This window comes from Sturnira hondurensis, unplaced genomic scaffold, assembly GCF_014824575.4.
Source record: "Sturnira hondurensis isolate 20B ecotype Veracruz unplaced genomic scaffold, ASM1482457v3 Scaffold0017254, whole genome shotgun sequence".
Classification (NCBI taxonomy): Eukaryota; Metazoa; Chordata; class Mammalia; order Chiroptera; family Phyllostomidae; genus Sturnira; species Sturnira hondurensis.
In genome coordinates, this window is record NW_028089885.1 from 2,161,723 (window position 1) to 2,183,000 (window position 21,278).

At 56.8% G+C, this 21,278-nt stretch overlaps 2 protein-coding genes and 1 long non-coding RNA gene across 7 annotated transcripts in view; 1 reads left to right on the forward strand and 2 right to left on the reverse strand.

Annotated features, from left to right (window-relative positions):
* The first annotated feature begins 34 nt into the window (after nucleotides 1-34).
* On the forward strand, nucleotides 35-12,090 carry GUCD1 (guanylyl cyclase domain containing 1). Of its 4 annotated transcripts, XM_037067443.1 has the most exons (8): nucleotides 796-1,021; nucleotides 1,693-1,770; nucleotides 4,984-5,068; nucleotides 5,912-6,077; nucleotides 7,198-7,289; nucleotides 8,935-9,176; nucleotides 9,256-9,381; nucleotides 9,768-12,090. In XM_037067443.1, the coding sequence occupies exons 1-8, from the start codon at nucleotides 979-981 to the stop codon at nucleotides 9,857-9,859; spliced, it is 924 nt and encodes a 307-aa protein (XP_036923338.1). In that variant the 5' UTR covers nucleotides 796-978; the 3' UTR covers nucleotides 9,860-12,090. The 4 variants fall into 4 exon arrangements, with proteins under 4 accessions (XP_036923340.1, XP_036923338.1, XP_036923339.1 ...); XM_037067445.1 differs by lacking the exons at nucleotides 796-1,021; nucleotides 1,693-1,770 and adding an exon at nucleotides 35-328; XM_037067444.1 differs by lacking the exon at nucleotides 1,693-1,770 and having other exon boundaries at nucleotides 800-1,021.
* A 6,372-nt stretch (nucleotides 12,091-18,462) lies between these two features.
* Nucleotides 18,463-19,189, reverse strand: LOC119001887 (uncharacterized). Its single transcript, XR_005069647.1, has 2 exons — nucleotides 18,915-19,189; nucleotides 18,463-18,678 (listed from the first exon to the last, which is right to left on the reverse strand). It is a non-coding gene; the product is annotated as an uncharacterized LOC119001887 (long non-coding RNA).
* Nucleotides 19,190-19,862: 673 nt separating this feature from the next.
* The window catches only part of UPB1 (beta-ureidopropionase 1), a 28,320-nt gene continuing 26,904 nt past the window's right edge, over nucleotides 19,863-21,278 (reverse strand). The window contains exon 10 of one of the 2 annotated variants that reach the window (XM_037067441.1): nucleotides 19,863-20,814. In XM_037067441.1, the coding sequence (XP_036923336.1) occupies nucleotides 20,731-20,814 (84 nt within the window). In that variant the 3' untranslated portion in view covers nucleotides 19,863-20,730. The remainder of the gene's footprint in view (nucleotides 20,815-21,278) is intronic. The other variant, XM_037067442.1, reaches the window with a different exon arrangement.

Sequence of the window (21,278 nt, forward strand, 5' to 3'; positions counted from 1 at the left end):
GCCCGTCCCCTTCCTTTTCTCGGTGCTGAGCGCGGTCTCACCTCCGCTTCCTCATCATCCCGCCGGGTGGGAAACGTGGGCTCTGGTGCGATCGTTCCGGCCCCGGAAGAGAGGACTGATAACGGGGCCCGGGTGCCGCTGGAAATATCGGCCTTCAGGCCGGCAAGCGGAGAGGGGGGATCGCGTTTCCAAGCACCCCACAGCAGGGACGGGCTGGACCAGAAGGCAGGAATCTGAGGCCTGAGCCCTCGGATCGGGGGTGGCAGGCTGCGAGGCCGAAGGCTAGGAACCCCCTCATAACTTAACCTTTGGAACCCGGCACCGCCAGGTAAGGGGCGCTCTGAGCGAGCGAGGCATGTTACTGTACGGATAGAGAAAGTAAGGTGTAGAGTGGGGGAAGGGGGTCGTCCCTAAAGGGATTCGGAGTAGGGTTAAGTCTTCTGGAGTCCCGCAGTGCCTGAGACAGAAGGGCTTGGACTTGAGGCTGACAAGGAGGCGGGGCCGAGACGTAGCTGAGCAGCGAAGGGGTAGAGCCTCTGGGGAACCAATGTTCTCGGAACCCCGGGGCTTCAGGGCGGGACTCAGGGAGGGGGGCGGGGCTTCCGGGGAACGGAGGCGGAGCAGAGCCCGCAAGTCAGCGCAAGGATTGGAACAGGGATGGGGCCACGAGAAGGCGAGACCGCGAGTTGCCCGGGAGGCTCTATAGGAATAGGAGTCTGGAGAAGGCAAAGGGCGGGGGCTATTTGGGGGCCCAGGGAAGGGGCGGGGCCTAGGGGAGAGGCGGGGTCCCGAGGTAGGAGGCCTGGAAGGGCCGGGGCGGGGCTTGGGGCGGTCCAGCTGCGGTCTTCGTACTCCCCACTGTGGTGGCGGTGGCGGCTGAGGAGCGAAACACTTACCGGCTCCGTTCCCGCCCCCGTCGAAGCCGAAGCTGCAGCCGGCGCCAGGCTGGGGCCATGGGCGCCCCGCGCCGCCCGGGTCATGAGGACGGAGGCGGAGGCAGCGGGGTCGCCGCTGGAGCTGGGTTAGTGCCACCCTGAGGGCCCAGCCCTCATCCTGGGGAACGTGGGGGATCCCGCCCTAGCGCGGGGCAGGGTCTGGCCCCGCGACCTTGGGCCGACCGCCGCCTCCGGAGGAGCTATAGAGCTTCGAGCGAAACTTGGCCAGGTGAAACACAAACGCCTTGGCCTCCAAGCTCCCAGCCTTGGTGTGTTGGGTGTTCTTGACGCTCCCAGGGCTGAGACTTCAGTCAGCTCTAATAGAGGTCATGGTAGGAGGGTCCCGGGTTGTGAGGCAGGGGCTCCACCTTCCCTAGAAGGGAAAAGTCCTGCTGGAGCCGCTTTGGGAAATGCTGACCCCTGGGGAAGGGAGGCCTAGAAGCACAAGGAACTGCCGAGAGCACAGAGCAGTGGCAGGGCTCTTCCTCTGGCCTCCCAGACTGTTTCATCGTGTTCAGTTCTTCACCCTCTGGTTCCTTCTGCTGCTTCTGAGTACCTTTGGTGCAAAAACCAAGGCCGGCATTCAGTGTCATGATTCTAAGAAGGGAAGGAGAGAGAGAAGTAGTGACCTCTGCTCTGCTTAAGGCACAGGGTTGATGAGAAAGTGCTAGTACTAGAAAACTCTGAAGCGGAGAGGTCAAGAGCATGTGGGACCCTCCACTAAGGCATCAGTGTGACCTTAGTGTCACACCCTTAGTGTCTGCAGCAAGGAGTTGGGCCTGGTTCTATCCTGGGGTTTCCATCCGACTCCCCCACCTCTGTGATCTTGATCCAGGTACTTGCTTTTCCTGAACCTCAGTGGAGTAATGGCTCACCTTCACAGGGAGCTTTCTCTGAGCAGGCATTGTGCTAAGTTGTGTGCACGCAGTGGCTCATTAATCCTCCTAACGACCTGGTGACGAAGGTTACCATTGTTATTTTCACTTTTACAGATGAGCAGATGACTGAGGCTGAGAGATGTTAAGTATTCAGGGCCAGGGCGCTGCCTTCCTTCTGTGGTGACAGCTGCCAACTGAAGCTAGCCAAGCCAAGGCCTTCTAGGCAGGCCCCAGCTCTCAGGTGGGACAGTCCCTCAGTTTCAGGCATCAACAACTAACAGTGGCTTTGGGCTTGGAAGGCCTCGCCTACCCTTATCATCCCCTGCAGGAGTATCTTGGTCCCTAGGGGCTGACCTGCTGGTGCCAAGACCGGGGATGTGTAGCACTTTGGGGCCTCAGGATTACGGGACTCCGAGGATCAGGGCAAGAAGAAAAGGGACAGCAGAGTTCAAAGCAGCTGTCCTGTGCCACATGTACAGCTGGGCATAGGGGAAAGCACAGACAGACTCAAAGCCCAGCCAGTTAATACCAGAGCCCAGCCCGCAGAGTGAGGAGGGGGCCATGCACAGAGGGCTGTGTCTGGAAGCCTGGGGGTGGGGGTGCTGGGCATTGCAATGACAGGCAGGCCCGGGGCACCTCAAGGGATATGGCCTTTGGAGAAAAACCTCCTTTCACTCACCAAGCACGTCTGAGGGCCTGCTTTGGGCTGAAGGCTAGGAGGGTGTAAATGCCATCTTATCCCCACCTGCCAGTGAAGAATTCTCCCCCTGTCCAGTGGAGAAGTCAGACCACCTCAAACACTGCATATTGAGGGGCTCAGAGAGGGAGGGGGGCCAGAGCATTTGGACATTCAGAGAAGGGAGACAGCATCCCAGACTAAGGGATATACAAGAGCAAAGTCTGGGGAGTAAGCAGCCTGTGTAAAGAAAAACAAAAGGCAGTTTATGGCCACAGAGTTCTTGGCAAGGGAAGCATGCCGCCATGAGGGGACAACACCCTGTATAGAGCCCTCCCTCCACTCAGTCCAGCTGGGGGAAATGCTTTTAGAATATGAATCCTGGGAGGGCAGGGCCTGGGTCTTAGTCACTGTGCTGTACTCAGAGCCTAGCACACAATGGGCGCTTAGTATGTTCCTTTCTTCCAACAAATGTTTATTGAGTTGCTACTAAGCACCAGACACCAGGCACTGGGAGTAACAGTGAACAAGTCAGCAAATTCTCTGCCTTCAGGAAGCTTATAGTCTAGTCAGGGGACAGAATAGCTTTATTATTATTATTATTATTATTATTATTATTACTGTTGTTCACACTAGCACCCAAAAGGGGCTATACACACATTCCTGCCCTGAGCACTCACAGCACTTTGCAAACTGGTGTCTGTGATGGTCCGTGTCATAGAGGAGGAAGTAGGTACAGATAGGTCCAGCACCTTGAGGTCACTCAGCCAGCAGGTGGCCTGCACTTGCCCATGCCATCCTGCCTTCCATGTTACTGCACACCCTTGGAGAAGGGGAGTGCGGGGAGAGAGGCCAGTATAATGCAGCAAAGGAGCAGTCACGTGGTCCTTTCACCTGGGAATGTGAAACAGCACAGAAGAGTGCAGACAAACTCCATACAAGGGTCCCCTGTGTGAGGCAGAGCGTGAGTTCAGGTCTGGTGGGAATCTAGAAAAAGGAGAGAATGCGGCCACCCTGGGTTCAGGGAACGTCCCGGAAGGGGTGGCACCTGTGCTGGGGAGGCCTTAGATGCAGAGTAGGAGCTTCAAACCCTCTCTGGGCAAGGAACTGCCCAGATGAGACCGGCAGGACAGACCCTGGGGCTGGTGAGTGGCCCTCCTGATTGGTGTGTGCCACGGGAGCCTGGGCTGGCACGGCAGGCAGGCAGGCAGGCCGGCCCCGGGGGCAGCTCTGCACAGGCTGGTCTTGGGTCCCAGAGAGACTCCTGAGATGAGGAAACAAGATGGACTGGGTTTTTGTGTACAGAATGGGTGTCACCAATGAGCCTCGAGCAGTGGTGACAGCTGGAGGGAGGTACCCCCTGGCTTGTTAGACTCTGAACTTGGTCCAGGTTGATGGAACGCCAGAATGCAAGAGTTCTGTGGGCTGGTGCCAGCTCACCCCTGCCTCAGGGCCTCCACCCATGCTGTTCCCATGTGGCCCTGTGCTTCTTGACACTGTGCTCTGTAGGTTGTGCCCCCACCACTTCCCTGGCCTTGCCTAATACTCTCCTCAGTCCATCTTACACATGCTCGCCTGTGCTGTTTACCAGGACAGGGCCTGGCACCAGCCGCTGTATCTGTAGTAAACTGCTGGGCACTTGCTAGGTGCTTGGGAAATATTTGATGATTGAATGACTGGATCAGACCAAAGTCCCCACTTTAGAGGTGGCCAGACTCAGCCCAGCAAGAGGAAGTCAGTTTCTCAGTCCACAGCCAGCCAGTGGCCGAGCCCGGGCAGGAACGCCTAGGTCGGGCCCTTTCTGCCCCACCTCACTGCTTGGCAAGGACATACTGAGAAGTCACCCAGGGTAGCATTCCACATACACAGATTACATGGCAGTCCCCTTCTCTTAACCATGGTCTTCACACCTTGGTGGCCCTGGGGGCTTTGAAGTCAGACAAACCTCCAGGGGCCTCATGAATACAGACGAATATCTGCTCTGTGCCTTTCATGTGCTGGCCCTGTTGCTGCCTCCTCCAAGCTCCCACCAAAAAAGAGGGCTCGGAGCAAGAGAGGCCTCTGGGGCCGTAAGAGCACACAGTGGGGGGCTGGGTGAACAGACGTGTCATCACAAAGAAGCAAGAGGAGGGAGCTCAGGCACCTCGGAGGTCAGGAGAGTCCAGGCAGAGGGCACCGCATGACAGGGAAGCCCTGCCTGCAGGGTGGCCTGGGGAGGACAGGTGGAGGTGAGGCAGCAGAGGCTGCTGGGGCAGCAGCCACCGCGGCGTTGTCCTAAGAGACATGCGGACCAGCCACTGGAGGAGGCCTCTGTGTGCTGCTGACCTGCTCTGACTGGGGCCTGGGGAGGTCACCGCTGTGGGAAGGAGAATGGAGTGGGAGCCAGAACAGGCCCCTGCAGGATCTGGGTGGGGCCAATGCCAGAGGTTCCAGTGTGGGCAGCAGCGTCAGGCACTGTGCCAAGGATCTGTGACCACCCCGTGTTTCCATGCAGGGGACTTTGTGCAGCTGCCCGTGCCCGTCATCCAGCAGCTCTACCACTGGGACTGTGGCCTGGCCTGCTCCAGGATGGTGCTGCGGTGAGTGGGCGGGCCTTCCACACCACATGCTCTGGCTGCAGGGAGATACAGGGAGAAACCTGGGTGGGATTCATCACCCACGTGGTTGTCCTTGGTCGAGGCTTGTGGGAGGCCCAGCTTCCATTGAGGCTCACTGCCATCTGCAAAAGCAAAAATGGTAGGACCATGCCTTCCAGGAGCCCCCTCTGGGAATGCCTGGGACCCAGGGGATGGCCAGGGAAGTCCTTGGTGCCCAGGCCTGGCCCAGAGAATGACCCCATGGCTAGGACACAGGGCCTCCCACCTTCTGGCCTCAGGCTCCTGGGAGACCGGGTCACTGGGGAGCCAGCCACTAAGTTGAGGCTGCGTGAACATCACCGGAACTTTGACCCTCAGGGCCTGGAGGACCATGGCCATCACCTTATAGGAGGAGTTTTCAGGTGGCTGCCTGCCCAGAACCTCAGAGCAGCTTCTCCCTTACCCACTGCACATCCTGGAATTCCAGGCAAGACAGGGTTCAACAAAAGAATTCTCTGCCTAAAACTCAGAAAACCACTGATGTGGTCCAAGTACCTCATCTTAGAGATGAAGCTAGTGAGCCAGAAAGGGTGGTGACTTGCCCAAAGTCACACAGCCCGTAAGAGATGTGAGATGCAGAATCTAGGCCCTTGAATCTAGGGCGCCCAGGCAGCTTCAGGCTGTGCCCGGCCAGGATGTAGGCAGGACATGAGGTTTAATGACAAAGGATAGAACCTTCTATGGAGCGGGGGCTCTGCCGATAGCTAATGGGCCTGCAGGTGGAGCATGACCCCAACCAACTTCCCTTTGAGGGCCAGCAGCCCTCAGTGGCCTGTCCGCCCCTAGGTACCTGGGCCAACTGGACGATGGGGAGTTTGAAAGCGCCCTGCAGGAGCTGCAGCTGACCAGGAGCATCTGGACCATCGACCTGGCCTACCTGATGCGCCACTTTGGTGTGAGGCACCGCTTCTGCACCCAGACCCTGGGTGTGGACAAGGGCTACAAAAACCAGGTGGGTGGCCGGCCACGAGGCCTTCGCCGGGTTCAGTAGCTGGAAGAGGGCGTAGTCAAGGCAACTTGAGTGGGCACAGAGGTAGGCAGAGACCAGGGGGCAGTGGCAGATGTGCTATGGGCAGGAGCCAGTCAGTCTGGGTGACCTTGCTGTCGCACCTACCCAAAGGACCTGAGCATCGAGCTGGTTCCTCCCAGCAGCCCCGCCCCCAGAGCCCCCGCCACGTGCCTACAGCGGCACGCGCGGGTGCACAGAGGAGCATCTCGGCCACCGTCCCACGCCCTTCCCTGCGTCCCCCCCACACAAGGCAGGGTGCGGGGCCTCGGAGCACAGCACTCTGACCCCGTCCAGCCATCATTTGCCCATTGTCTTCCTCCTCGCAGGAATAGCTGGTTCCAGGCTGAGTGATTGTATTTTGGAATAAAACCCCAAATGACATCTTTTTTTTCCCCTTTTAAAAAAGAATGCCGACATCGGCAGGTTGATAACCAGTGCGTTTCCCTCCCTGCACAGCTAGAGCCTGCGCGGCCTGCCTTTGTGGCAGACCTCAGTCCAGATTCTAAGACTTGGCAGAGCAGAGTCACTTCTGGCCATTTTGGCAAGAGGGTTGTTGTGTGGTGGCCAGGGCCAGTCAACCTAACTGTCCCCTGAACCTCCCCAGCAGGGAAGAAGGCCCTCGCATCTGGTTTCTTGCCATGGCTGCAAGGCAGAGGAAGGGGCCCAAGAGCAGGGTCACTTCTGACACCACCATGGGGGCTCTGGCCCCCTTGACACCCCTGCACCAGACAGTGCGCTCTGTGGACCTCGCCTGGCTAAGCTGAGTGGTAGCTGAGTGGTTGGTTGCTTTTGCTCATGACCACGAGAAGCACAAGCCCAGGGCTGACCGACCTTCCCTGGGGGGCCTATGTGAGCCTGGCTGCCCACCCATCTCTTGAGCACCCTCCTCCTGCCTCTGTAGGGCTCTGCGCACTGCGGCCAGCCGCCCTGTTGGCTTGGGACAGAAAGCTTTCTGCCCACGTGCTGCCCGTGCCATCTCCCAGCAGGCTGGGCTCCTCCTGCCTCTGCCCCACAGTGTGTTCTGTCCAGACGGGGTGAGGGCAGCCTGCCCTTTTCTCTTCAGTCCTTCTACAGGAAGCACTTCGACACAGAAGAGACTCGGGTGAACCAGCTGTTTGCACAAGCCAAGGCCTGCAAGGTGCTGGTGGAGAAATGGTGAGCCCCCCGCCACCCGTCCTTGGGCACGTGCTCACCCATAGACTTGCAGTGGGGGAGGCCTTGGGCTGGAGGGTGAAAAAGGCCAGGGCCCTGAGAGTCAGACAGGTGGGGCTTCCTGCTAGAGGTGCATCCTGAGCAGGGGCTGGAGGTACAGGTGAGCAAGACAGAACACAGTAACCAGATGAAGGGGGGACGGCCTGAGGAACATGATGGCATGGTCATGGCTGGTGACGGGGACCACCAGGCCATCTAGGGCGGCCTGGCTCCCACATCTCCCCACGATCTCTGTGACCTTACACGGCTCTTCCCTTCCCATCTGTCTGGAGGCAGGAGTCAGGCAGACCTTGGGGGTGACTTGGCCCGCTGTGAGCGACTTCCTTCCCCGGCTCACTGTGGGCACTGCACTCAGTCCTGATGGCTCCCGTCCCAGCCGAACTCCCCGACCACTCTTCTCAGGTCTCCCTGCTCTTTCCGGATTTCTGTTTTCATTGTTAACCTAATGTAGCCACACCGTGGGTGATTTGGAAAATGGGAAGTCTCCACGCATCCTTAGGCCACAGGAGCTGTGTTGGGAGGAAAGGCAGCAAATGCTTATTTAGCAGCTGCTGTCTTGCTGAGTGGGAAGTCAGTGCTGTACGCACTTGGGTGAGGAAACCGAGGGTGGGAGAAGTGGTGTGAGCCGCCCCCACCCCACCCCCGCCCCCAGCAACGTGGCCGCGTGTGATCTGAACCTGACGCTTCCATGCTGTTGTCTCACGCAGCCCGCTGCCTTTCCTTCCAGCCCCGCCCCTGCATTTTCTCGTAGCTCAAATCCCACTCCTGTTCCTACCATTGGGAATTCAGCCAGGTATTTTGTTTCAAAGACCAAATAAGAAAATGACAAGCTCTCGGGGCTGAGACAACAAACCCAGCTGCCACGTGACTTGGCTGTGGGCCGGAGCTGGGCCACCGCGCCTGCGGAGAGTGCCAGTAAGGAAGGCGGAGCCCCCAGCCTAGAGCACCCACCCCGGCCTCTTCTCCCCTTCTGGGCTCTTCTGTGGACTCGCTGCCTTGTTGGGGGCACCCCAGGAGGCAGCTGGCTCTGCTGGCCTGGGGTTCCCCTGGTAGTGCTGCTGACCAGCCTTACTGGGCAGCCACTTCTGCCACTAAGGAGCCTTAGGAAAAAGAGAAAAGTGGCCCTCGCAGGGAAGCATTTGATTTTTGACACTGGCCAAGCCATGCTTGGGGAATTAAATTTGACCAGCAGTTTCTAGTGTAAACCACACATGATTTAGGGTAAAGGACCAGTGGAGGCTTGACTAAAACAGTTCATTACCGTCTGGGAGGTGGGGTCCCACGTGCCGCTCCACCAGCCCCTGGTGGGGGCTCATCCGGACCTGACCTTCTGCCACCTCCGGAAGGGCCAGCTTGTTCCTGAGCACACAGAGGTCCTCCCACCCCACCCCACTGGTTCTGTGCTTGGCCTTGGACTGAGCCTGGGCCACAGCAACAAAGCAGGACATTCCCACCTGCAAGGAGCCCAGGGCAGAGGGAAGACCAGCCATGTCCCCAGGCTGTGTGGCACAGGGCAGAACAGGCCCAAGCAGGGATGGGACATGGAGGACAGGCCCAGGGCACTGGCTGACCCTCCTCCTACCCACAGCACGGTGAGCGTGCAGGACATCCAGGCACACCTGGCACAGGGCCACGTGGCCATCGTGTTGGTGAACTCGGGGGTGCTGCACTGCGACCTCTGCTCCAGCCCCACCAAGTACTGCTGCTTTGCCCCCCGTGGCCACCGCTGCTTCTGCCGCACCCCCGACTACCAGGGCCACTTCATCGTGCTGCGTGGCTACAACCGGGCCACTGGCTCCATCTTCTACAACAATCCAGCGTATGCCGACCGTGAGTGTGGGGGGTGGGGGCGATGCGCAGGGCCCCCTGGGCCCCCCAGCTCCTTCCCACTCACCCTGGTGGGGCCAAGGCCTCTCTCACTGCCTTCTCCCCAAAGACCCTGCTTCTCCTGGACCCCTGTCACCTGTGCCATCCCTCTGGGCATGCAGCAAGCTAGTCACAACTCTCAAGACATGCTGGCCTCCTCCACATCCAGGTCATTACCAGGCCTGGCCACCTGTCCTCCCACACTGCCAGCCACTCACCACCGTCCAGGACCCCCCCCACCATCTCATGCTGTAGACTGCAGCTTCCTTCCCCAGCCCGACTGCAGCCCCCACAGGACGGTCAGCATGCCCATCAGAAGGGCTGGCCTGACTCACACAGAACTGCCTCACGTGGCCTCGAGAATATTTCCTCCCTTCCCTGGGCCTCACTTTCTTCATCTGCTGACGGGTGGGGGCAGGACCAAGCTCACGAAGGCCACAGTAGGCAAGGAGGGCTTCCAGGGGTGGAAGACTTGTGTGGCCAGGGGTGGCAAGGCGGGTGGGAGGTATCTTCCCTGGGCATTGGTGAGGCAGGTGCTCTCCCGCTGCCCTGCAGGGATGTGCAGCACCAGTGTCAGCAACTTCGAGGAGGCCAGGACCAGCTACGGCACGGACGAGGACATCCTCTTCGTCTACTTGGACAGCTGACAGCAGGAGCCTGGCGTGCCCAGGCCCTCAGACCTGGCCTGGCCTTCTCAGGAGGCCCTGCCCCAGGCCCAGGGCAGCTGGGGCTTGGATGCACAGCCTTGGCCTCAGCCCATGTCACAAAAGCCCAGGGAGCTCTGGGAGGCTGCGGCACAGCCGACTCGCCTGCCAGCAGTGAGTGCCATCAGGCCACTTATCCCCACACTGCTGGTTCCTGGAAACATCCCCAGAGATCTTGAGCAGAGCTATCCCAGGACCCTCGGCCTGACACCAGCTGTGTCCAGGGGTCCCCCAGCCCCAAGAGTTCTCTTGTTGCCTGGGCCTGTCCCCCACAGGCCTGGGGACCGAGCCCTGGTGAGAGCTGTTACTTGCCAGGGCAGCATCTGTGTGTTTGGAGACTGTAGCCAACCCTGGCTGCACGGCGAGCTTTCTTCCCCCTTCTCCCTGGGGGTGCTGCAGGGTCCCCAAGGTCCCGCAGCTGGTTGTGAGGCCTGTGGCCCCTGGGGAGGGCTGGACCTCAGGCAGAAAGGACTCGGGTGCCCACAGCCCTCCAGGAACTCCAGTCCCACAGTAGGTATGGGTAGAAGCCTGGTTGTGCTGGCCCACAGTGCTGGCCGTGCTCAGGGAAGCCTGACCCAGAGGGCCAGGGACAGCTGCTGGGCCCCAAAGACCACCCCCCCACCCCGACCTCCCGACACTCACCTAAGTCCCAACAGTGGGGCCCATCTGAGCATGGGGAGCCTAGATCTTGCAGGGCTGGGGCACAGGGCCTGTGCTCCTCAAGGGGGGGGGTGGCCTTTGGCCTCCCCCGACCCTGGTGTTCATGCCGGGACCTTTTGCACAGAATGCTGGGTCTCTTCCACCTGGATGGAGAAGGGTGGCGCCTGCCCGGGCCACACAGCGTGGCGTGGAACGTGGGCTGGACGTGTTGCCTTTTCTTTCTTTTTGGGGGGTGAGGGTTGATTTTTTGAAATTTAAGTTTTCACTTTTGGGGAATGAGAATCACCCTCAAGATAATAATAGCGAGATTGTGGGTACTCTGGAATAGCTGACACCTCTTTTCGTGGGGCAGATAGGCCGGTTTGAGTGACCTTTCAAAGAGCAGGACTCCCAGCGGGCGGGCTGAGTGCCAGGGCCCTCACCTCGCAGAGTCCAGCCTGGTTTGTGGGAGTTTTCCCAGGAGCCTGATGGAGTTGGGTCTCGAACCCAGTCTGCACCTAAAAAAGTAAGGAAAGTGCATCATCCCCAGAGGGGCCGGAGACACTCCCACCCCTCAGGGGCTGCCCCTGGCAGAGGGACCCAACAACCTCTGCTCCTGGGCCCCCAAGTCTTGGGCTTCCAGTGCCCACGGCATGGTGTGGTGGCAGCTGCTGCCCCTCCCACCTCCCACCCCCAGCTGTCCCCTCCCCTCCATGGCAGCTCTGGGGCTGAGGTGGCCTCTGCCTGCAGAGGCCATCAGACCACCCAGCTGCATTGCTCCTCGACACTAGACGCAGCCGTGGCCAAGAAGGAGGCACTGCAGCTGGGCAGCCACCCTGGGTGCGAGGCTAGCGTCGCCTTCACGCTGGTCTCACGTCACTTGCCTTAATGTGGTGTGGCCCTGGACCCCAGGGAGTCCTAGCTCCACGCCCAGCAGTACCACGTGTGATAGCTATGGGGTTGGGGTGGGCTCCGGAGGAGTCTGGGTGAACCTGCGGGGAGGACAGATGTATCATGGGAAATGGGAAGTGGCGCTCTCAGGATGGCTGAAAGGCCCCGTGCACAAGCTGTCAGGGAGAGCAGATCCCGTGGGGAGTGGTCACAGCACCTCTGTCTGTCATGCAACGTGTGGTAACACTCTGTCCCTGGGCTTGGAGGGTGGCTCATGGGTGAGCCGCCAGTCAGGGGCAACTGTCTGGAAGGTTGACAGGAAAGCCGCCTGCCCCTGAGATGGTGCTGTCTTCCTGGAGAGGGTGGTGGGGGCAGGACACAGCCCATACTCTTCTGTGCAATGAAGAAATCATGGAAGTGGCCTGAGAAATGGCCCCATTAGGAACTGCTGCCTACAGAACGTGGCACCCGTGACCTCTGTCCATAAGCTGAGGGTCCAGCATAGCCCCCAAGCCACAGTGGACAGTTGGCTTTGTTTACTCCAGCCACATGGGGACAAAAAGGATCTTTTGCATTGCAGAGATTTTATACATATATTTTGTTTGTAATGAGCCATTCTCAATAAATGTTATTCTTCTGCAAAATGGCGGTGGCCTCTGGCCTGCCTTCGTGGATTCTTGTCTCCTCAGCACAATCATGGGAGCCAAGTCCTTAGCTGCCACACCGGTTTTAGCTGGGCTGGGATCCAGCTTTCTGGGGTCTGCATTGCCGCCTGATGCTTGTGCAAGGCCTAAGTGGGCAATGCTGGGGGTGGAAGGGCCTCAGATCTCAGCTGGACTGAAATTCTTGAAGAGGGCCTGGGGGATAGGAGGAGGGCCCAGGATGGGGAACGTCAAGTGAGCGGGGCAGTGGGGTCCACGAGATGGACAAGAGGGGACTCCAGCGCCCGCACCCTCCACTTCAGCCAGCAGCTTATCTGCTAGCTATTGGGTTCTTCTGGTATTTTATTTGATAAGAACTCTCCCTCCGAAACAGGAAGTGTTTGGAAATCTTGCATCATCTAGCGTCTTCAGACCTACTCGGCTCCTACAGGGAGCTGATGGAGTCAGAGCCGGCTCTTTGGGTAGGGCCCCGGTGTCTGGCCCATGCTCTCATCCTGACTGATGGCTGCCCTGCCTGTCCCCAAGCCCACGCTATGGAGATACAGTAGCAGGAGTTCTGACCGAGATCTTGGACTCTGCTCCAGCTGGAGAGCAGCCCTGTAGACATCAGAGAGCTACCCAGCTGCTGTGGTTCCCAGCCAGAGTGCACCGGGCAGCGCGGCACATGTAGCCAACAGCATGCGGACACTAGTGAGCCTGCCCGTCTGCACTTCAGCATCGGCCTTCTGCCCACTCAAGGGGAAGGGGCTCCGTTCTCAACGGGTATATCAGGGGCTGGAACAGGAATAGGAGTGATTGGTTTGGGGCCTCTGAGTGGCCAGTGAATGCAATTACGGGAGAAAATGACAGAACGAGGCAGGTGTTGAAGCAGGGGGGAGGTGAGGAGGTGAGCTGGTGAGTCCTGGGTGGACTTGGAAGGTGGGGACTGTGGGGGACAGGGTGAGGGCTCCTGGAGGGGTTCCATTGCGAGCCAAGGGGCCAGGCCAAAGCAGACAACTGGGTGCAGCTGAGCTGGTGCCTTTTCCCCAGAGTCAAACTAACCACTGGTCTAGTCCAAGGGCAAGACTGCCCCCGAGGTCCTTACGCAATGTGCTCTAGACAGAGCTAGAAGCTCAGAGCAATGACAACCAGACACTGCTGCTTTTTCAACCGTCAGCCCAGGCCAGGTCAGAAGCAACCCTGGTGACCCCGTTAGGGGCAAGCCAGTGCCAGAGGAGCCAGCAAGCGAACTCAGTCCTGGAGCCAGAGATGGAGTGGTGCCGGCCTCTGGAAGCCTGCCCCCAGGTAGAAAGCCTGGCACGGGTCCCCAGTTTCACGTTTGCCAGAGGAGTTTTCCCTGTAAACATTTCCACCCCAGAACTAATAGGCCCTAAGGCAACTTGGCCGTAAAATGAAACAACGGTTGATACAGGAAAAAATGGCAGCTAATCCTTTGGGGGAAATTTACATTCCAACTCCACCAAAGCAAAGCCGCTGGCTCAGCAGTGACCTCAAGTTCCCGAAATACCTGGCCCTGGTTCACCAGTGGGTCAACTAAGTGGAGAGCCAGTGACATGTCCTGGGCTGCTGTGCGGCTCACCCCCAGCAGCGCCACCCGGAACTGAAAATGGACGTGAGCCTCTTGGCTCAGTGGGTAGACCTCAAGGCCAGTCTTGGAGCCCTGGGCCAATCAATACTCTGGCTGGTAAACCTTGGCACATTTTTACTGATTCTTGGGCTGTTGCCAATGGCCTCGTTGTTCAGTCTGCCACTTAGAAAACCTCAAACCGGCAGATTGGAGACACCCCTCTAGGCGGCCATGGGCTGTGGAAATCAATTCTGGCTGGGCGACGCATGCTGGACGCCCATGATAGAAGCCTGTGCTGGGGTGAGACCAGCTAGACGGAGACAGCTGATGGCCCCACCTGCTGCCCCGGGATCACTGTGCTGGGCATGGGGACACGTGTCCGTGCCCACTGTGGGCCAAGCACAAATGAAAAACTCTTCCTGGTGCAGAGGCTCCCACCACATGACAGGCTTGTGATGACCCGCCAAGGGCTGGCCACTGGCACAGAAGGAGGTCACCTCGCACGTGCAGGGCGCGCCCGGCCTGCTCGCAGCAGATTAACTCCATCGTATCTCTGACACCCACTTGGGGCTGCTGTTGACACCGTTTCAGGTTATGGGGCTGCTGTTCCAGCCCAATCGGCCAACTCGAGGCACGCCACTGCGGCCCTTGAAAACTAATCTGCATGTTGTCCTCAGCTCCCTGGGCCTTTTCCAGCCCGACAAGGGCGCACCTTCGATCACAGGAGCTCCTCAACGAGGCACAGCGGGTGGTCACAATGTTCAGCGGACATCCGGCGGCATCTGAAATCGCTCAGCACTGGAATGCCTCCTCAAAAATCAACCCAGAAGGGTTTCTGACTCTGCCTCCCACACTCCCGCCCCGGGCCACGCACTTTTGTAGAGCAGTTTGGTCATTGACGGCAGCTGTCTCTAAAAAGGCCGTTTGCTGGGTACCTCAGGAGGAATGCGGCAAGAAGGTCATAAGGACCTACATTGAAATTTGAGGATTCAGACTTGACTATTCCTGGGCATGTCGCTCTTTTCCCTGCCCTCAGAGCAGCTCCACGCCTGCCAGGTCAGCGCGTCTCTTTCAGTGCAGACAGCCCAGCTGGAAGAGCGCCCGGACACTCAAACTCCATTCTGGCGCGGTCCCTTGATGTCTCCTGTTGGACGGAGGAGGCCTAGGTCCCGAAGTCAATGACCACTCGAGAGAGTGCGTGGGTTGCTGAGAGCTGCTAGGCTAGCGCAGGCAGGACAAGGTAGGGAACAGCAATGGGTCCCCGTGCATTTTATAAAAACGCCCTTGTTCTCCTTGCAACGAGCCTTCCAAACGGAAGGTGTGGGTTTGAGAACGGGATAACTGGGAAAATAAGGAATTCAGCTGCACTGCTGCCCTGGAGAGGGAGCAGCAATGCTGGCACCTAGGAAGGAAACGCCTTTGACCCCAGGAGGCACGGGGTGGGGGGGGCGGTGCTCATTGTTAATGATCTGGTTTCCCCATCGCCTCTGGAGCCTTCCTTGGGAACACAGGTGCCCTGGTGCAGCGCTCTCAGACTGCTGCAAGCACCTTAGATGCAATGGATTCAGGGTCTGCCTGTGTTCTGACCAGGTGGCTTTGACTCCAAACGGATCGTGGTCCCCATTAACCTTACCCATTCCAGTCTGCTGGAATGGTGGGGGGACATCCCCACCTCCTGTATCTTTAGGGAAAACACCTGCAACACCACCAGATGTCTCCCCAACCCCCCTTCTCACAGACCTTAGTCAGTCCTCTGTGGGGGAGACCAACACTAGCCGGCCGGTGTCATGGGCAAACGGGACAGGCTGGACTGACTGTCCTTGGCTGTCCTTCCAAATACAAGGCTTAGAGTCAAGTATTCACACTAAACTGGGAACCCAAAGGCCTGTGCCCTGGCCAGGAGGCCATACTGAAGGTGCTGTCAACCTGGGCCCCAACTGACGTAGGTCCCAATGGGGGGACCCTAACACTTGTAAACACTTTCTTTCTAGGGGTACAGTTGCCCGAATGACTATACTTGTGTGAAAGCCCGGCCTTAACGTCAACCTCCCCGAAACAGTGTCTTGCAACTACGCCGCGATCCTACGAGACCTTCCCGTGATTTAAATAAACAGCCCCCACAGACGAGGAGGCCCACAGACGGCTGTGAAGCACTCACTAAAATGAGGCTAAGCTTATGCAGGGGAGCTGCCAGGGCCCGTGACGTGTCATTCACGTGCAGGCTGTGAGCAGTTATCCCTGAGACGGTCGCCATCTGATCAGAGAAGGTGGAGCACCGTCTATCCCTGACTTCAGCCGAAGTGACCAGTGGCACCACCTTGGCTCTGGAGGCTTTCAGGGCAGTGCCAACTCCCTGCCTGGCATCGGCACAGAGGAGAGATTTGCCTAGAATTCCTCCTCGTGGGCCAAAGCAGAGGCTGGACAACGCCTAATACTTGCTTTTGTTCCTGGATGAAAGACCAAGGCCGAGTGGGAAGGTCAACATTTGAGAAAGACAGACCCTGACGGTTTATGCGTCATGCTCAGCCTGTCGGGTGGGAAACCCTGAGGGGCGGGGCTGGGGTTAACACTGCAAGTGGGGCTCACTCTGCCCTTCGGAGTGCTGGCGGGGAGACTGAGTGGATGCTGTGGACAAACGGAACTCATCTGGGGCAGCCTCTGCTGGTCAGATTCATCAGAGCGGCACACATGGGGAAGTTGCCACGGGGCTCACTCGGCCCTCTTTGCTTTGTCCTATAGGAACTGCGGCTGGGGAACTGCTACAAGGAGACGCTGGTGCTCTGGCTGCCACGGCTGTAGTAAACTCTCCTGGTCTCTGACCCCAGACCGCCTATCTCCGGCAAGCCTCCAAGGCATGGAGGTTGGCTGACTCGTCAGCCTGCAAATAGGGTAGGAATTCAGACTCTGCCCCGTTCTTAATGAGATGTCCATGCTTTGTAACACATCAAACTCCATTTCTTGAAATCTAGCCCAAAGCAAACAAGAATAAGACAGTTTAGCCATTACAATGTTTATCCCAGCATCATTTGTAATAGCAAGGAATGGATGAATGAATAAATGGACAAGTTAATGTGTAATGTAGCAGAATAATGAAATCAGACCCCATCTACATGTCAAACCCTCTGCAATTGGTAAAAAGAGTTTAAAAACATTTTTGTATGGTGAAAGACAATGCTCCCATTATACCATGAAACTGAGGGGAAAGCCACCAAATTATACAGACACTGTGGTCCCCGTTATTTGAAAACAGGCATATAAAAGGCTGAAGAGAAATATGCCCAGTGCTAGCTATGGTTTACCCCTGGGTTGGAGGACTAGAGACGACGCTTCTCCTCCTCCATATTTCTCCTTGTTTTCTCTATAAAGTACTTGCTCATGACAACCTCAGTGGATTGAGCACGGGCCTGTGAAGCAAAGGGTCGCCGGTTCAATTCCCAGTCAGTGCACATCTTCAGCACTAGCTGGAGTGGCTCGGGGCAGAAAGCAAGACAGCCCTGGGCTCTAAGGATGGGGCGGGGTGGGAGGGGAAGGCTGGGGCGGAGCTCCAGGGATGTTTCCTGAAGGGGGGGGCACAAGGAAGACACTAACTCCCCCACCTTGGCTGGTGGGGGTGGGGTGGGCAAAACCAGTTCTTCAGAGGCCAACTCTCCCCAGGTGACCGCTGGGCTGGTTCTCATTCTGGTGAGAAAAGAACCACCAGGGCCTTTGCCTTCACACCTTTGAAAACAATGTGGTCAAATCTGCATAACATGCAATTTACCATTTTAACCATTGTTAACTGTGCAGTTCAGTGGCATTAAGTGCATTCATACAGTTGGTCAACCATGACCACCATCCGTCTCCAGAACTTTGTCATCTCCCCAGACTGCAACTCTGTCCCCACAAAACAGCAGTTCCCAGTCCCCTCACCGCCCAGCCCAGTGACCACTGTTCTAATGTCCGTCCCTGTGAGTTTGACGAGCTAGGTGCCTCGCGTCAGTGAGATCCCACAGCACGTGCCCTTCTGTGACTGGCTTCTCCTACTCAGCGCAATGTCCTGGGGTCCACCCACACGGCAGCGCGGGTCAGAATGTCCCCTTTTTTAAGCCTGGATGACACTGCGTTACTGAATGTACAGACCACTTCTTGTTTAGGCCTGCCTTTGTGGTGCCCCTGCTTTCACTTCGGTCGGCACGCACTAGAAGGAGAACCGCCACAGCACGTGGTGACCCTCTGTCTGCTCTGGGGGGGAACCGCCAGGCTGGCCCCCCAACAGCGGCACCATTTCCTNCCTTCTGTGACTGGCTTCTCCCACTCAGCACAATGTCCTGGGGTCCACCCACACGGCAGCGCGGGTCAGAATGTCCCCTTTTTTTTAAGCCTGGATGACACTGCGTTACTGAATGTACAGACCACTTCTTGTTTAGGCCTGCCTTTGTGGTGCCCCTGCTTTCACTTCGGTCGGCACGCACTAGAAGGAGAACCGCCACAGCACGTGGTGACCCTCTGTCTGCTCTGGGGGGGAACCGCCAGGCTGGCCCCCCAACAGCGGCACCATTTCCTGTTCCCACCAGCAGTACGCAAGGTTCCAATTTTCCCCACCATCACCTGTACTTGTTAGTTTCTGTTTTTTTTTTCCTGTTAAATAATAGCCATCCTAATGAGTGTGAGATGGTATCTCACTGCCATTTCGATTTGCACTTCTCCAGTGATTACTAATGTTAAGCATCTTTTTGTGTGCTATTGGACATTTCTACAGGGGTAGGCAAAAGTAGGTTTGCAGTTGTGAGCACACAAAACACAGCTTCTTCTTGCATTATTATTTATTAATGATTGTGCTGTTCATTTGAGCACCCCTGGGTATATGTTTGGAGAAATATCTAGCTATTCAAGTCCTGTACTCATTTTTCATGGATTGGTTTAGTTTTTGAATTTAACCCTTTATCAGTATATGACCTGCAAATATTTCCTTCCATCCTGTTGGCTGTCTTTTTACCTGTTGATGGTATGCTTTGATGTACAAACTTTTTTTTTTCGTACAAACCTTTTAATTTTTTTTAAGATTTTATTCATTTATCTTTAGAGGGGAAGGGAAGGAGAGAAGGAGAGAAATATCAATGTACGGTTGCTTCTCGTGAGTCCCCTGCTGGGAACTGGCCTGCAACCCAGGCATGTGCCCTGACTGGGAATCGAACCATGATCATCGTGTGGTTCGTAGGCCCGCGCTCAATCCACTGAGCTACACCAGCCAGGGAGAAACTTTTTAATTTTGACAAAGGTTCCAACACATCTATTTTTCCTTTTGCTGCTGGTGTTTTGGTGTCACATCCAAGGATCCCCTGCCAAATCCAATGTCCCGAAGGTGTCCCCCTGTATCTCCCTCTAAGAGTTTCGGCTCTTACGTGAAGGCCCTTGGCCCATTTTGAGCTAACATTTGCATACAGTCAGGGAAGGGCCCGACTTCATTCTTTTGCACACCGGTGTCCGGCTGTCCCCACACCACCGTTGAAAAGACTGTCCTTCCCCCAACCGAGTGGTCTCTGCACCCTAGTCGGAAGTCATTTGACAATGCACGCGTGGGTTTATTTCTGGGCTCCCTACTCTTCCTGTTGGTGTTTGTATCTGTCTTTGTGCCGGGACCACCTGCTTTCGTCACCAGAGCTCTGCGTGAAGTTTTGAAATCCGGAAGTCTGAGTCCCCCAACTTCATCGTTGTTCAGGGCTGTTTTGGCTACTGGGGGTCCCTTGAGTTGCCATATGAATTTCAGGATGGATTTTTCTATTTCTGTTAGAAACGTCCTTGGGACTCTGATGGGGACTGCACTGAACTGTAAGCTGCTCAGGGCAGTATTGACATCTTAACGATGTTCAGCCTCCCAATCCACGAACAACTGGGTTGTCTTTCCATTTATGAACATTTCTATCTCACTTTAATTTCTTTCACTCGTATTTTACAGTTTTCGTTGTACAAGTTGTTGGCTTCCCTGGTTAATTCCTAGGTCTTCTATTCTTTTTGATGCGGTTGTAAAACACATTGTTTTCTTGATTTCCTTTTCAGATTGTTGGTTATTAGTGTATAAGATGCAAAGGGCTTTTGTGTGTTGGCTTTGCGTCCCGTTGCTTTGCGCAATTCCTATATTAGTTCTGGTACCACTTCCAGCCCCAGACTCTGCGTCAGTCAGGGTGCAACCAGAGAAGCAGAAACAGTAGAATATAGACTAAGAGATTTATTGCAAGGAATTGCCTGAAATGATTACGGGAGTGGGATAGACCAGTCTGAAGTCTGTGGAGCAGGCTGCCAGGGAGGGCGGGCTGGAACTCTCGGGTGCGGGCTGAAGCTGCTGTCGGCCCACAGGCCGAATTTTGTCATCAGGGAAGCTCACAGGGCCTTCTGTCTGATTAACTCGGGCCTACCAGGCTCATCTAGGATAATCTCACTTGCTTAGTTAACTGATTATGGACATGAGTCACAGGTGCAGAATATCTTCAGAGCCATACCCAGATTGTGTCTGATCAAATAACTGGAGGCTGCAGACTAACCAGGGTGGCACACCCAGTGACTTGCCCTCTGCCCAGGGCCGTCCAGGACTCTGGACCAGCCTCACCCTCTCCAACTGGCGCACACACGCCCACGCTTCCCCTTGGGTTGCTGAGTCCACACAGGGAGGTGAGGGACCTCGGGCTGGGGCAGCCCATCTCCCTAACTTCCAATCAACCTGCACAACCATTGCCCAGGGTTTTTTTTTTTTTTTTTTTGAAAAATAGAGGTACAACTCACATAACACAAAGTGAACCATTTTAAAGAAGACAATTCAGTGGCCTTGAGGACAGTCATGGTTTTTGTAACCATCACCCCTATCTCGTCCCAAAACATTTGCATCCCCTCAGAAGGAAACCTCATACCCATTAAGCAGCCAGTCCTCCTTCCAGCCTCACCGTCTGGACATTTAAAGATCAGGCTGGACGGCCTCGTTTTCAGGGCGTCATCAGGGAGCCTCGGGAGGGCAAAGCCTGTGGCACCTGCAGATCTGCTGTGGGCAGAGGTGCTCTCCACGGTGGGCAGGGGCTGAAGGGCAGCTACTCCTTCACGATATTGGGGCGGTAGTTGGGTTTGACAGCTTCGGCAAGCTCCTGTGCATACATCTCATATCTGCCTGTCATCTGAAAGCAAAACGAGTGCACTTTAGAGGCTCCTGGTTTACAAACGCCCCTCATTTACTCGCCACCACCTCTTGCCACTAGAGGGCAGCCACGGGACAGAAATTCGTCAGGAGGCTGGTCTGTAGGGCGATTTCAGACTGTAATACAGAGAAACCCCCCACCCCCACAGCCCTGCATGACCTCTCAGCACTGACCCCAGCACCGGCAGAAGATCCCGGATGCCAACATGACTCACACACCCCGGCCCCTCCCGCTGGGAGAACCCTGCATTCTGTGATCTGTTCACCCAGAAGGTGTGGCCCGCACCAAGGCAGGAAGGAGGACAGTTCTGTGGCCCTGCAGCACCCGGCAGAGCCGTCTGCAGCCCAGACAGGGCAGTAAACTGCTCCAGGTCACCATCCAGGAGTGGGGTCGCCTAGGATTTGCACCATGGTCTCCTGGCTCTGGGCCTGGAGGTCCATCCA

Coding starts and splice junctions, on each gene's coding strand:
- GUCD1 (XM_037067443.1), top strand. CDS start 979: ATGAGGACGGAGGCGGAGGCAGCGGGGTCGCCGCTGGAGCTGG. Junction 6,078..7,197: donor ACAAGGGCTACAAAAACCAG/GTGGGTGGCCGG, acceptor TTTTCTCTTCAG/TCCTTCTACAGGAAGCACTT. Junction 9,177..9,255: donor CAATCCAGCGTATGCCGACC/GTGAGTGTGGGG, acceptor GGTGGGGCCAAG/GCCTCTCTCACTGCCTTCTC.